Source organism: Prunus avium, chromosome 1 (assembly GCF_965620075.1).
Source record: "Prunus avium chromosome 1, drPruAviu1.hap1.1, whole genome shotgun sequence".
NCBI classification, from domain to species: domain Eukaryota; kingdom Viridiplantae; phylum Streptophyta; class Magnoliopsida; order Rosales; family Rosaceae; genus Prunus; species Prunus avium.
This window is the reverse complement of record NC_142284.1, coordinates 55,400,009-55,414,333: the sequence shown is the minus strand read 5'-3', so window position 1 is coordinate 55,414,333 and position 14,325 is coordinate 55,400,009. Positions and strand designations below refer to the sequence as shown.

General features: G+C 36.6%; 1 protein-coding gene across 1 annotated transcript; it reads left to right on the top strand.

Annotated features, from left to right (window-relative positions):
* The first annotated feature begins 2,115 nt into the window (after positions 1-2,115).
* On the top strand, positions 2,116-4,634 carry LOC110753963 (uncharacterized). Its single transcript, XM_021954960.2, has 3 exons — positions 2,116-3,325; positions 3,940-4,168; positions 4,279-4,634. Exons 1-3 carry the CDS (start codon positions 2,421-2,423, stop codon positions 4,441-4,443), a joined length of 1,299 nt encoding a protein of 432 aa, XP_021810652.1. The 5' UTR covers positions 2,116-2,420; the 3' UTR covers positions 4,444-4,634.
* Positions 4,635-14,325: the final 9,691 nt, after the last annotated feature.

Sequence of the window (14,325 nt, the reverse complement as noted above, 5' to 3'; positions counted from 1 at the left end):
TTGCCATTTTAAGATGAGGACCGAACCCTTATATATCTTAATCTGATTTTTGTGTTTGTGTATTTTTCTTTGATAAATAATTAATTACTATTGCTATTTTCTCAAGAAAAGAACTAAAGCGAGTGATATTTTTAACGCACCACAACATTGATGAAAATATAAATAGTTCTCATCAATTTTATGTATTTCGGATTTGGTAAGATAAAAAAGGAAAATGACGTGTCAGGTGATAAACATTATTAGTTAATTATCTGTTGTAATTATCTTTGAAAGCGTACAAGTGATAGGTAATATATGGCCGAGTAGATGCCCACTTCTTCTTCCTATACACCACAAGCACAACTAACAAAAAGTAATTTGAAAATATGTCACAGATAAATACATAATTAATTGTTAGTGCCAGATTAAATCGTGACCGTACATGTAATTAGCATGACGCTACTTAAAGTAACATCAATAGTTGATTTGATGGTGATTTTTCGATGAGTTGTGGTGCAGGTTAGCGGGTAGCGGATAGCCTGCAAATTTTGACAAACAACATCTGCTTACATAATTATATATACCAATAATTTTCGTAAAAAAATAAAATTGTCACTATTTTTCTAGTCAACTAAACTACAATTCTCTACCTCGTCACTTTGTAGAAAAAATAACAGGAAAAGGTTGAAAATGTTATTTTTGATGATAAAAGGTTAAACCGGATTCATGCATGTGCAATAATTCTTTTAGGCCCGTGGACGAAAAAAACTAGGTTTAAACAATTTGTTCTTGTATTTATCCAGCGCATTACTTTGGTTACGCAAAAGGTTGAAATTCATCGTAAATATATTGAGTTTCATATACGCTATTGTGAAAGCCCGACATAGTCATGACAATTTGCAAACGCGGGAATTCTCTCTCTCTTTTCCAATTGGCTCATTTGGACCCTATTTTTATTTCCTTATTGGATGGTTCATATCCTTACGCCTTGTTGTCATTTATGGCTGATTTGCTGGCTGATATATATGAGGCACAATGCTCACCCTCGAATTGGCTCATATGGGGAAGTCTTCGGCTCGGACACGATTTGTAATCATCTTCGTTGTTTTACAGGTTGTTGGTCTTAATTGTAGGTGGTCATTTTCTCTATAAAATATGCTAAGAAAGAGAGAACGTACGAAGTGGAAACAAAGCTTTTCTTTAGTTTTTAAGAAAAGAAAGGTTATGCGATCTATCTACCCCTTCATTGGGATATGTCTTGAGATGAACTCCAGATACGTGTACACGTATCGTGAAGTTACACGTATCAGGTAAATTCATGTGTTTGCATATTCTTGAATGTTTAAATTCAGATTATTCTAAGTTTATGAGTCATCCATTCTCATTCTATTCCTCTGTTAATTTAATCATGCAAAATTAATATGAAGAAACTATATATTTTGGGTATAAGGTAGATGCAAATTGGTCTCAATCCTCATAGGTTGGGGGCTTTTTAAGTAAATAACAAGAAACATGTATGGCAAAACTAGACAGGATTTGGGAGAATTTTACAAGAAGGGCCATTTTACTTACCCAATTTTACTTAAAATGGGTGGCCCCACAGGCATTGCATTTACAAATTGAAAGGTTAAATATTTTGGTGCAGTCCATTCCATAGAAAGATCTTAGGTTGTGAGTTGTTGTGACAGATGTCAAATTAAATTCACTTTATTTTTTCTTTTTGATGCAAAAAGTAACACTTGAACCAGTGATAAAATCTTAACCCCATGCATTGCATCTCCAAGAACCAGTAACATCAACAAATCAATAAATTAATAAATTAATAATTCATCAACAATAATAAAATCATCAAGCCCTACTCTAACATATCATGGGACTGCATCACAGGGGAACATCGCTCAGGTAAATGCTGACGTGGAACTGGCACGTGCCGCCCTGCACAGTAAAGCGAAAAGGAGCCGAAGCCGAATCTAGATCCGACGACCACATCTTTCCCGTCTAGACCGGAACTTTCCCAATCCAATCCAACGGCTACTACCACATATTCATTCTCCACCGCGTGATGAAAATCCAACGGTGAAGATTAAATATCACTCCCTCTCTCTCCCCAATGCGGCATCAATAAAACCAAAAGCCCGAAGCCGGTCCAGTTCTCCAGACTCACTCTCTCTCTCTCTTTCTCTCTCTTTCCGCTCTGTTTTGAATCTTCAGAGAGTTGGTTGTTTTTCAGTTGGTGCTAACTTGCCCCGGTGGTGGGCCCCAGAGGTTAACTTACGCAGGAGTGGCTTTTGTGTGTGAGATGGTTCCGGTGGGCTCGCGGCCAGCGACGTTGGTGATAACAATCTCGCGATACAGGAGGTCGGTTTAGAATAGCCAGAGAAAGAAAAAGGAAGACTCGATCATCGGACGGTTGGGGTTGAATCAATCAATCATTCTCTGAAATGGACGGTCAGAAAAGCCAGGCGAAGCTCACGAGGACCCAGTCGTCGCTGCTGCGGTCGTCGCCGACCATCCGATCCTCCATTCACAGCCTCTCTTCGGTGACCGAGGAGGACGTCATCGCCGCCCAGCAGCAACAATACGACGAAGAAGAGCAGAAGCCCAAGAATTACAACCCCGGTTCGACTCAGAAATCCGGTTCGAACCGGATCAGCCACCAGCACCTGGCGATGGCTTTTCTGACTGTCTTCACCCTCTTCAGCTTCTCCGGCTTCTTCTTCTTCTTCTACCTCCGAAGAGAAGAGATACCCACTTCCGAAAATCTCCTCCTGGCTCTGGTCTTCGTCGCGGTCACCCTTTTCTTGGCCAACAAGAACAGGGGCCTGATCAACCACAGCGTATCCGTTCTGAAACACTCCTGGGACGAGAATGCGAAGCGGTTCCGGTTCTGCAAGACGAACGGCGGGTCGAAGCCGGTCCAGTGGTTCATTGGGTCCGACCCGAACCCGAACAAGGCCCGGAAGGAGAAGAAGATTATAAGGGAAGGGGTCGAATTTTACAGCAATGGAGATTTCTACGAGGGGGAATTTCACAAGGGGAAGTGCAATGGGAGCGGAGTTTACAATTACTTTGTGAATGGGAGGTATGAGGGCGATTGGATCGATGGGAGGTACGATGGGTATGGGATTGAGGGGTGGGCTAGAGGAAGCAGATACAAGGGTCAATATAGGCAAGGATCGAGGCATGGGTATGGGGTTTATAGATTCTACACAGGGGACTCTTATGCAGGGGAGTGGTGCAATGGGCAGAGCCATGGCGTTGGAGTGCAGACTTGCTCTGATGGTAGCTGCTATGTTGGTGAATTCAAGTATGGCGCTAAGCATGGCCTTGGTTGCTACCATTTTAGGTAAGTTCTTCAATTCTTGTTTTCGAAATCTTTATTGGGTTGCTTTTGGTTGGATTTGTGGTAACTAAATTTGGGTTACTTTCCTTTTTAGTTATAGTACAGTAAAGATTCATTCTTTTTCCATTTTCTTGATGAGAATTCTTGGGTAGCTTCAATTGGGTTTTCTTGGGTTGCTTGAGGTTTTGAATTTCGTGATTTTGGTTTGACCTGGATTCTTGTGGGATTTACTATTTGTGAACTGTTCATGATGAATAAAACAGTGGAATTTGGTTGTTGTGTGGTTGGTTGGTTTGCAATTAATACATCTAAGTAAGAATCCATAAAGGTCTCTGTTTTTCAATTATGGCTTCCTTGATGATTTTGTCATTTTCATCTCGAGAATTTCATTTTGTTAGTCAATTTATTTCCTTATGTAGAATGCGTTTAATGGTGTATTTTCGTTTCCTCATTTTGATATTATGCAATTCAATTGTGCACCTCAGTTGTCTGGCATTCAGTTGAATTTGATGCTGAAACTACAAGTTATTTAATACTATGCGTCTTTTCTTGGTTAAATTATTCATGTACTTTGACGGAGGAACCTGACAATGATGATAAATTTGATTTTGCTGCAGAAATGGAGATAGATATGCAGGAGAATATTTTGGAGACAAAATCCATGGATTCGGTGTCTATCATTTTGCTAATGGTCATTGTTACGAGGGTTCATGGCATGAAGGCCGGAAGCAGGGCTATGGCGTCTATACTTTTCGAAACAGTGACACAAGATGTGGTATATGGGATGGTGGCACCCTTAAGCACCCTCTTGCGCCGCTAACGGATGCAGTTGTTCGAGCAGTTAAGGTATTTTATAGTCTCATTCAAACTAGTACTTAGCACATTTACCGTTACATGACAAAATGGGTTTGAATAACTAATTCCTTGTTCATTCTTTTGTTGTTGTGAAATTGCAGGCTGCTGGGAAAGCTGCAGAGAATGCTGTTAACCTCCGGCGGGTAGATGAACATGTGAACAAGGCAGTCATGGCGGCAAACAGAGCTGCCACTGCTGCCAGAGTTGCTGCTGTCAAAGCAGTTCAAAACCGAATGGATGGAAAATTTTGTGATACAAATGTCTAAAAGACATCTTTTGTTTTGTTAGTGTAAATTTTACTAATTTTAAGTGCTTTCGATATGTCAACCCGGTGAGCAAAAGCTCATCGGAGGTTGAGAGAGAGTGAGTGAGGGAGCATGTGTTTGAGGCTTCGATCATCACACTGTAACTTGTAAATACACCATGTAAATCAATGGAAGATGAAAATTTCAGAGAATTTTTGGCCTTTTCCCATTCTGTTGTTTGTGTATTTGGAATCAGTAGTGGCTTGTGGGGTTCTTCTTTCTGCATGAAGTTACATTATTGTGCTCTCTAGACTGCAATAATGAGATCAATTGCTTGATCCCAATTTGTCTCTTATTCTATAACATCATCATCATCATCATCATCAACTTATCTGCAACAAACGAGAAAAAAAACAGCCTTATCTTCAATTTGGGGACCTCACAACCATTGGAATGCAAACTGTACTTGCTCACCCCAATATATCTATCTCTGTCTGTCTCTGAGCCTCAGGAATGTATCTATCTGTCTTTCAAACTTTGATCCACTGAACATAAATTGGCAGGTAAAATAAAGCTGAAGTGAAGAACGTATCTATCCGTCCGTCAAAACATTAAATATTAGATATTGTAAATCTAAACAATATTTGACTTTCAATTGTCCTAATTCAAATAGTTAAGAATAATGCCAGAGTCACGCGTAGGTGAATGCTAGTCGTTGATACACGAGCAGTGGTTAAAGACCGCTCACTGATCCATAACAACTCACTTGTTCACTGATCTAAAGATTATAAGCCTCAGTGAGAGTGTTTGTCTGGTAAGAGATTTCCTCATATGCATATATTCCTTTCTTTTCAATTTATAGATATGTTTGTGCTAGCTCAACCTTTTCCGTACAAAGAAGTTCCCGACCAATTCATAGCCATACCCTTACGACAGAAAATGTCAAACAAAGAAGTAACGTGAGAAGATGGGAAAGATCAAGGCACCATAACTGATCACACTATTCCACTATGCCAAGTTGCCAACACCACCACCCCACATATGGCCAAAAGTGACTCTTACTCAGAACACCCATCCCAACCCTCATCTAAAAACTCTTTTTTCTTTTTTTTAAAAATACTCGGTTCGTTATTTGTAAATCACAATTTAACATATGCTCATAATTTTATTTATTTTAATTTTAATATTTATCATAAGTTTTGTATCTATTTGAATTGGCCGGACTATCTTTTTGAGCAAGAACATAATTTACTAGAATTCCGATAGGCTCAACACAGATTTGATTAAATTAATGCTAAGTAGCCATGTGCACTCCTCATCCGGTAGGATAATGTTAGGAGATTGTAATATTTTTATACGAAAATAGCACATCATGTGGGGGTGGTGGGTGGGGCTCTTTGTCCTGGTGTAAAAATCTTTTAACTTTTCATGCTTGCTGGATCCACAATCTCTGTTGCGTCCAATATAAAAATGAACCCAAAAGACCAGAAGAAGAAGAACTTTCTCTGTTTCTTTTTATTTCTTTTTTTCAAATTTTAAAATATAGTATGTGAGATTCTTTTTCTCTTTGCTTTGTTTATTTTTGTCACAAGGGTAATAATACCCCCTCTCCAGATTCAAATGTCTTCTTAGGTTAATTTTCTAACAACTCCCACATGCATTATATCACAAAAGAGAGAAAAAAAAGGCACTATTTTTCAAACATTTTTAAAGGGGGTTGAATTTTTTACAATCTTTGACCAATCCTCTAGGGTTTTGGTTTTAAAAAAAATCCCAATGGATAGGAGCTACATCATCCCTGACCTAACATATATGCTGCTAGCCTGGTTTTCATTAATGGTGGGGATTTGGGAGAGAGAGAGAGAGCTACAATAAGATTATGCTTAATTGTTAATTTATTGTTTTTTTTAATCTCTTGGAGTATGTTATGTCTCTCCCATTGTTATTTAATAGGCTCCCATCTGGGTGTGTCATAATTTGGTCCACATATAGTTATAAAATTGCAAATTTTCTTCTTTTGGTTTCCTTGGGAGGGCTCAATTTCTGACCCACTGTGGGAAGAGATTGAAATATTATATATATGCATCTCTAGGTCTTCGTTTCTTCCTTCATTTTGAACCAATAATCTAGACTTCTATAGTTTCCAGTCAAATTTTCTTTGGATGAATCCCCAGAAAAGTGTTTTGTTCAAGACTGAAGTGCCTGTGTAGTTGGTGGGTTCATGCCAATAATCAAATCACAGAAAATTAAAATGCCAAAATTTTGAATGACCGTTATCAAGTTGAAAGCTCGAAACTGATGTGATAGTGTTTGATTTATTATATATGAACTTATTACGAGCCGATTAAATATGTCGTTAGGTAATTAAAATTTGAGAAAAGTTGTGATGGATATTAGTTTTAGTATCCTAGATCTTCCTTTTTTGCTTTACTATTTTCTCTACCTCACTTGTTGATGTTGAAAGTTTAAATAGTAAAGATGCATGTGGATCTTAACTATTAGCTTTATTATATTCAAACATTTATTCTTTTGTATCTAATAAGACACGGGTCAAGTCTTGTTTTTGTATTCTAACCAAAAGGTATGTTCAAATCTACATCTCAAGATCATATATGATCTCAAGTACATTAACTGGGTAAGAATAGGACATAGAAAACCTACAATGCTTATAGACGAAGGGAAAAAACTATGAGATATTAAAAGGGAGAGGGACCCTCTTAAGCATGGAGTGGTGTTCATGGCAAAACTTCCTCTAGAAAGCTTTTCAGAGATTTTCCCATCAGATTCTGTAATATATTTTTTTTTTATAACAATGGACAAGATATGAAAGGCATGTCTGGTTCATGCATTGATTATCCATTATCACACTGGGCAATCCTCCATGTCCATTGTCCCCCTCAATGTCATGATTTCTTTATAATGTTTGAATAATAATCTTGGTAATAAATTCCTTTCTGATAAATTTGACCTTTCTTTGGGAAATTGCATCTTCGATTTGGTCAATCAGTCATCTAATAGATAGCTCATCTTTAAGTATCATGAACTTATTCTGCAAACCGTACAATAATACAAATTGTGTGAACCTTTTTCTTTTCTTTTTTTGTCTTTGGAAACACACAATGTGTTTAAACATCAATAACATGGATGGTAAAGTATGATTTGTGAGGTGGCATCATCATCTTGGCCAAAACTCAACAGAACATGAACAAGTGACTTTACTCATACAAACTTCATTTTTCTTTGTTATTTGTTCAAACAGTAGAATGGTGAGAGTTCAACTATTTAGGGTAGGTGTAGGTGTGAAGCTATAAGTCACAACTAACTACAACATCATCTTACTTGATCTTTTAGTTGGGGAAAAATTTATCTCTTTCACGTTAAACCTTCTTGTTCATATTTCACACATTTCAACGATATGGTGTGTGAAATTAGACATGCAAGTATTTCTTCTTAATAAAATGGTTGAATTTGACGGAAAAACATACATATATCAGTGCACATTAATTGAGTGACTACTCAAGTAGTATGTTTTGAGAAGAGGGATATATGGTAAGTACCCCTCTCCAAACTTGAGTCTTACTTTTGACCAATTAGTGACGGGTTAGCTGCCCACCTGTTGTAGCAAAATCTTAATGATTAAATTTGTAATACAAAATCCGAAATATAGAAAAGATTTGTGCACATAACTTTGTCTTGTAATTTTATCTACATGCAAATTGCAATAGCAATTGATTGATTTGAGAAAGTGCCACGTTCAGCGAACCCTCTTTTGGTCTAAACAGCAATTTCCAAAACGATGTATAAGTCATACGGCAAGTGCCATAGTTGTAGCAAGTGGTATAATTGCAGTGACAAAGAGAAGAAAGAAGAAGAATTATATAAATTATAAAATCAATTAATGTCCATATCGGCTTCTCCTTTCTTGTTTGACTCCAAATCAACCACACCATGATGTAACCTACATCTTCTTTTTGGTAAAGGACATTTCTATAATGGAGTGGCCAGCTAGTGCGTTTGGTTCCACAATTAGCTTAGCCTGCTCTCAGAACAATTTCCACACAAAGTAATGTTTCCAAGGATAGATTGGAAACCCATGTTATCTTTTTTGCTGGTTTTGTAACTTTGCTGCCATATATAATCAAAAAGTGTATTTGTTGCTTTTATAAATTTGAAATGGCAAATGGTATCTTTGCCATGCAAATGACTTAATATGACAAAAGCTTATATACTATCACCTTTTTCTTTAAAGTTTTAAACTAGTGGTGCTTACGTTAGCTTATTTCCCTTTTTTCCTCTTGATCAAATATTGGGTTGCATTTTGTTGTTGTTGATATAAGCGATATTGGAAGAGATGGATTTTCTCGCACATACGTTGTCAAGGTATTATGGGGTTCGAATATGAGACTACTAGATTTGCAAGTCAATGCCCTTTTTCACTGGACTATAACCTATTAACAATATTAGGTTGCATTTGATTTCTAATTTTCTACCATAACTTTATACACAAACAAAGGTACTTGTCCTTATACACCAAAAGAGAGGAAATTAAAAGAAAAAAAGATTTGAGAGAGAGAGAGAGAGAGAGAGAGAGAGAGAGATGTGATGAACATATCAAAGCATGACCTTGCTCTAGTCTCTTAGAGTTGCCTTCAAATTTCAAACACCAAAAAGGTCCTGAGTCTCCCGACCTTTGATCTTCAAAACATGCTAGCGGGGTCCCATGCAAACACCTAAACAAATTTGACTTTGAAACCTCTCTTGTGATTTAATTAAATGCTACACCTTAAAAGGAAGTTGCAAATATATATATATATACATATCCTATTGAAAGCCAAATGTGACGTTTTAAACTGTACTTGGTCATTGGGAAATTTATGGAACAAGTTGCGAGAGGTTTTAGTCACCTAATCCCTGTCTTCTTTTTTGACTTATTAGTGCCTATGTTTTTTGTTTTTGGGCTCAGAATTAGTGCCTACGTTGTTTCTCTTTGTTTGGATCCTAGTTTTTAAGTTTCTTTGTCTTTGGTCATTATCAAAGACAAATGTCCACATCAAAAAATCTCAAAACTTTGAGTTAAATTTGAAACCTACACGTTAGTAGGAGGATACGACGTGAGATACTTGTATAATATTGTGATAATTCGTTTTTAGAGATATGAGGAGATTTTTCTATGAAAATGACAAGTTTAGAAATTAAATATTTATATGTAGAATATAATAATATTAAAAAAGGTCTTGAACTACGCCAACTTATATATATAATTACTTAGTTGAGTTAATTGCATATTGTAAATATCGCACACGGGTTTAAGGGAGTTTGCAAAAACCTAACACACGCCAATACGTCATCAATGAGATGTTAGTTGGATGGCCATACCTTTTGGTGTACTCCTAAGTGGTATTGGGTTCAAACCCTCCATAGCCAAGGGCGGAGCCACACTGGGACCAGTGTGGTCACGGGCCCCCCCTCAATTTGTTTATATTTTAAAAGTAGTATACTGTTATATATTTCTATATGTATATTATTTCAAATATTTTACGTTTTGATATGTACCCACATGCATTGTGACAGACCTATTAAGGCACAATGAGGTGCTTCAAATTGCCCATTTGCTCAGCTAGTAGTATTGGACTCCAGGTGTACAGATTACCTTATTTCCATTTTTAACATTTAAGTAAATGTCTTTGTCCTTTTACTTTCATTTATTTTTATATTAATCCATTTACTTAAGTTTACAATGTAAATAAGGAAGTACCACCTATTTGGATTCAAATAAAAATACTAGAAAATCAAATTCCCACCAAATCAAAATATGAAAAATCGGTTTTAGTGCAAAATACGATTTAGGCTAAAAATGATGGTTCATTAAGTCAATATAGAATTCATACTAAAATCCCATAAAATCAAGTTTTCTTATTTGATGTGTAAGGAATAAAAGCCGCCAAAAATTATATTGAGAAAATGATTATTCCGAAAAATTATTTTTCATACTTAGTCAATATTTTTACATAAAACATTTTTTCATATATGATATGAATGCATGAAGGGACATAAGGTTTTTTTTAGTTTGTGAAATTTTGATTTTTTTTTCTTTCTATTGGGTTTAATGGGGGGGGGGGGGGGGGGGGAAAGCTTTAAAGATATTTGCTAAATCGCTACTATTTGTCTATTCTTGCAATTTTTCTTGCTCAGAATGTATTTTTCTATCCCTTTGTTGAGGACAATTATGATTGCAACCAATAAGCAATATAATTCTTGACATATGTGATATATATACTATTTTTCGTATATATTGTGAGTTCGAATTTTTGATTCTTTAGAATTTGTAAGAGGCCCCCATACACATGAAATTCTGGCTTCGTCACTGTCCATAGCGGTACCCGTGTGTGTGAGTTTTCCCCTCTCCTCTTTACTAACTTTGACCCCCAACAAAATACGCATGCCATTATGTCATTTAATGTGTATATATAAATTCAAGAATACTCTCCCAAAAAAAAAACACATATGATATGCACATGTTTTTATTATTATTTTCTATTTCATGTTGAAATTCATTTCTCCAACTATAGGGTTGAATGAAATGAAAGGGCACCATATAGGTGTGATGGTCCTGCCGTCCAACTTGAATAGAATGATTGATGGAACATTATTTGTAAATTCAAATTATCTATTGAATTTTATGAGAAATCGTATTCAAAATTTATGGTGATCATGAAACTTTGTCAAAGGGTTGGTTTGCATTATTCAAGTGTACCTTCATTAAATATATATATGTTTCCTTGGTATTTACTTGGGAAAGAAGCTATACAGGGTCAGTGGGAATATATATAAATTATTTATTAGGTTTTTAACTGTAGAGGTCCCTAAATTTTATTTCGAGTTTCAATTGAGTCCCGAAACTTCTTTATTTTTAGGCAATTACATCCTTTAATTCCACAAGTAGTTGCAATTAAGTCCTACCATCAATTTGATTGTCAATTTAAGGGTTAAAATCGTCCATTTAGATTAAAATATTTTTAAAAAAGTTTGCAATATGAAAAATCAACTAAAGACATGTTGTCCAAAGTTAGAATTACCCTTCAAATAAACGGCTGAATTGACGGAATGTAACTGTAGGACTTAATTGCAACTACTTGTGGAGTTAAAGGATGTAATTGCCTCAAAAATAAAATTACGGGACTCAATTGAAACTCGAGATAAAGTTCAAGGACATCTACAGTTAAAAACCCTTATTTATTTATAATGATCATGCATTCAAAAACATGCATGAGATTGTATGATAAAAATAATTATTGTTCCCAATGAATAGAAAGATAATTATCTTATTGTCGACCATTCCTCTACATGTTAATTCTTCTTTTGGTAAAAATAATAATAATAATTAAACAAGTTGGGGAAAGAAAAAGTAAAATAATAGAACTGAACCAAGAGCAATGATACTCGGTTTGGACAGACTTTATATAATCTGTACAGATGAGTGCACTAATCTCTAATTATGCCATTGTTTGGGTTCATAATTAAGCTCACTTTTATCTCGTGGTTGCGAACAGTGAGGTGAGCATGACTTGTAACTATTTTTCCACTGAATAATGTGATTATTAAGGCTGAATTTAATTAATCTTTTAGTGGTGAAAATAGGGCTGAATAAATTTGTGACCTAAATGAAATTAGCCCCGTCTTTACTGGGCTGGATATAAAACAACGGCTTAATTAAGCACATTATGGCCCATTTTTAAGTCCTTGACCCACACATAGAATTCATCATGGGCCTATGGTCCATTTTAGTGTGATGAAATACAAAATAAATTCGAATCAAGATAGTGGGATCATTACTTGACCCAGAAGTGTTACAAGTCTCTCTTTTCCCTTGGAAAATCGAAATCAAGCAAAATTCCCATGTTGTATCCCAATCGTAAGTTTTTGTTCCTTACATGCTAGTAAAAGGTTTTTGACTGAAATGGTCACCAACTATTGCTCTAGTATCATTTTGGTCCACCAACTAAAATTTTCATTTCAATAGTCCTTCAACTCTTTATTTGGTATCAAATCGGCGTGTGTGGTGGCTAGGATTTTTTGTGAGGGCTGTTAATGGGGTGGGGCAAATAAGGGGGTGACGAGGCAATTGGGGTTTTTTTTTTCCTGTGGGTAAAAAGTCCAATTTACCCCTAAATTTGGAGCATGTGCCGTCCACGTGTTCCAATTTAACAAAAAATATTACAGAAAGACCATTTTGATACCAAATGAAGAGTTGAATGACTATTGAAATGAAAACGTTAGTGGATCAAAATGATATTGGAGCAACAATTGAGGGACCATTTCGGTCGAAAACCCCGTTAGTAAATATAGGGAAGTTAGTAATTGTAATATGTGTTAGTAAACATAGGAAAGGACTCGAAATACATTTACTCCTCATTTTAACTTTAGAGTAAGTAAACATGCCATAAGAGCACTTCCACCCATTTGTCATGGCAAAGGGCAAGGGGAGGCAATGGCAGTCCTTGCAAAAAGTAAGGTGTGTTTCCACCCATTGCCATGACAAAGGGCAAATACTATTCACTTTTCGTTTATAAAAATAAAATAAAATAAAAAAAACCTAAACAATTAATTTGGAGAAGATTTTTGGAGTGAAGAAAATTTTGTGTACAAAGTGAAAAATAATATAAGGAGAAGAAAATGTATGAGGATTTGGTGTTGAAAGTGATCAACATTGATGGGTATTTATAGATAAAATTCCAGAATTTTTTGTTAAATTTTTTAAAAAATTTCAATTTTTTTTAGCCTAAAAAAATGGCAGCCATTGAATTTGAAGGAAAAAATGATTGGAGCGACCAGAACATGCCACATGGTGTATTACCGTTGGAGGACGTCAGGGTTGACGCCAGCCTGGCGTTAGCGCACGGTAATTCAAATCACGCGCCAACGTTAAAAAAAAATTGAATTTACGCGCTGACATCAGGCTGGCGTCAGCACTGATGTCAGTTGCCTTCGGGCTCCAGCTCGGGTTGGTTTCGCATGCAGACTGGCCCTGTCTCGTGGGACCCACGGCTTGCATAGGCAAGCTTGGCTTGCTGGAAGCTAGCGCCTGGGCTTAGGCCTTGTCCTATCAGGGCTGGGGGCAGCGGGTTGAGTTGCTCTAAATGAATAGTCGGAATCCGAGAATATTATACACTCGCAATGCATAGGATAATATCCTTTCCACGAAAGTTAGGAGGCCTTTGCATGCCATGCAGGGAGATTGAGGCCTATAAAATAAGGACAATACTTGGCTCCTGATATATCAGGAGCCATTCCTCCTCAATACAAGATGTGGCCTTCTTAAAAAACGACACATGTTGTTTTTTATTTATTTTTTGTTTTGGTTTCATAGACTTTTTTTTTTGTTTTGTTTTGGTTTCACATACTCTCCCTCTCTCTTCTCACCCACTCTCCTCTCCTCCCCCAGCCCTCTCTTCTCTCATCTCCCCATCTCTATCTCTTCTCATGTTTTTTTTTTGTTTCACCGACTCTCCCTCTCTCTCTTCTCACCCACTCTCCCCAGCTCTCTCTTCTCTCTTCTCTCATCTCCCCATCTCTGTCTCTTCCCATGTTTCCTCTTTTTTTTTCACCGACTCTCCCTCTCTCTCTTCTCACCCACTCTCCTCTCCTCCCCCAGCTCTCTCTTCTCTCTTCTCCCCATCTCTGTCTCTTCCCCTGCAACTCTTTAGAAGAAATTTTCAGCCCCTTTCTCTTCCCATCGCTGCTCCTCCATCATCATCACCCAAACACTATGTATTGATTTCTCTCCTTTTTAATTTTTAATTTAATTGAGCATTTATTTGGGAGTTTTGGAAATTTTGGGAATGGTGGAAGAAAGAGATGGAGAGATGGAGAGAAGAGAGAAGAGAGAAGAGAGAAGAGAGCATG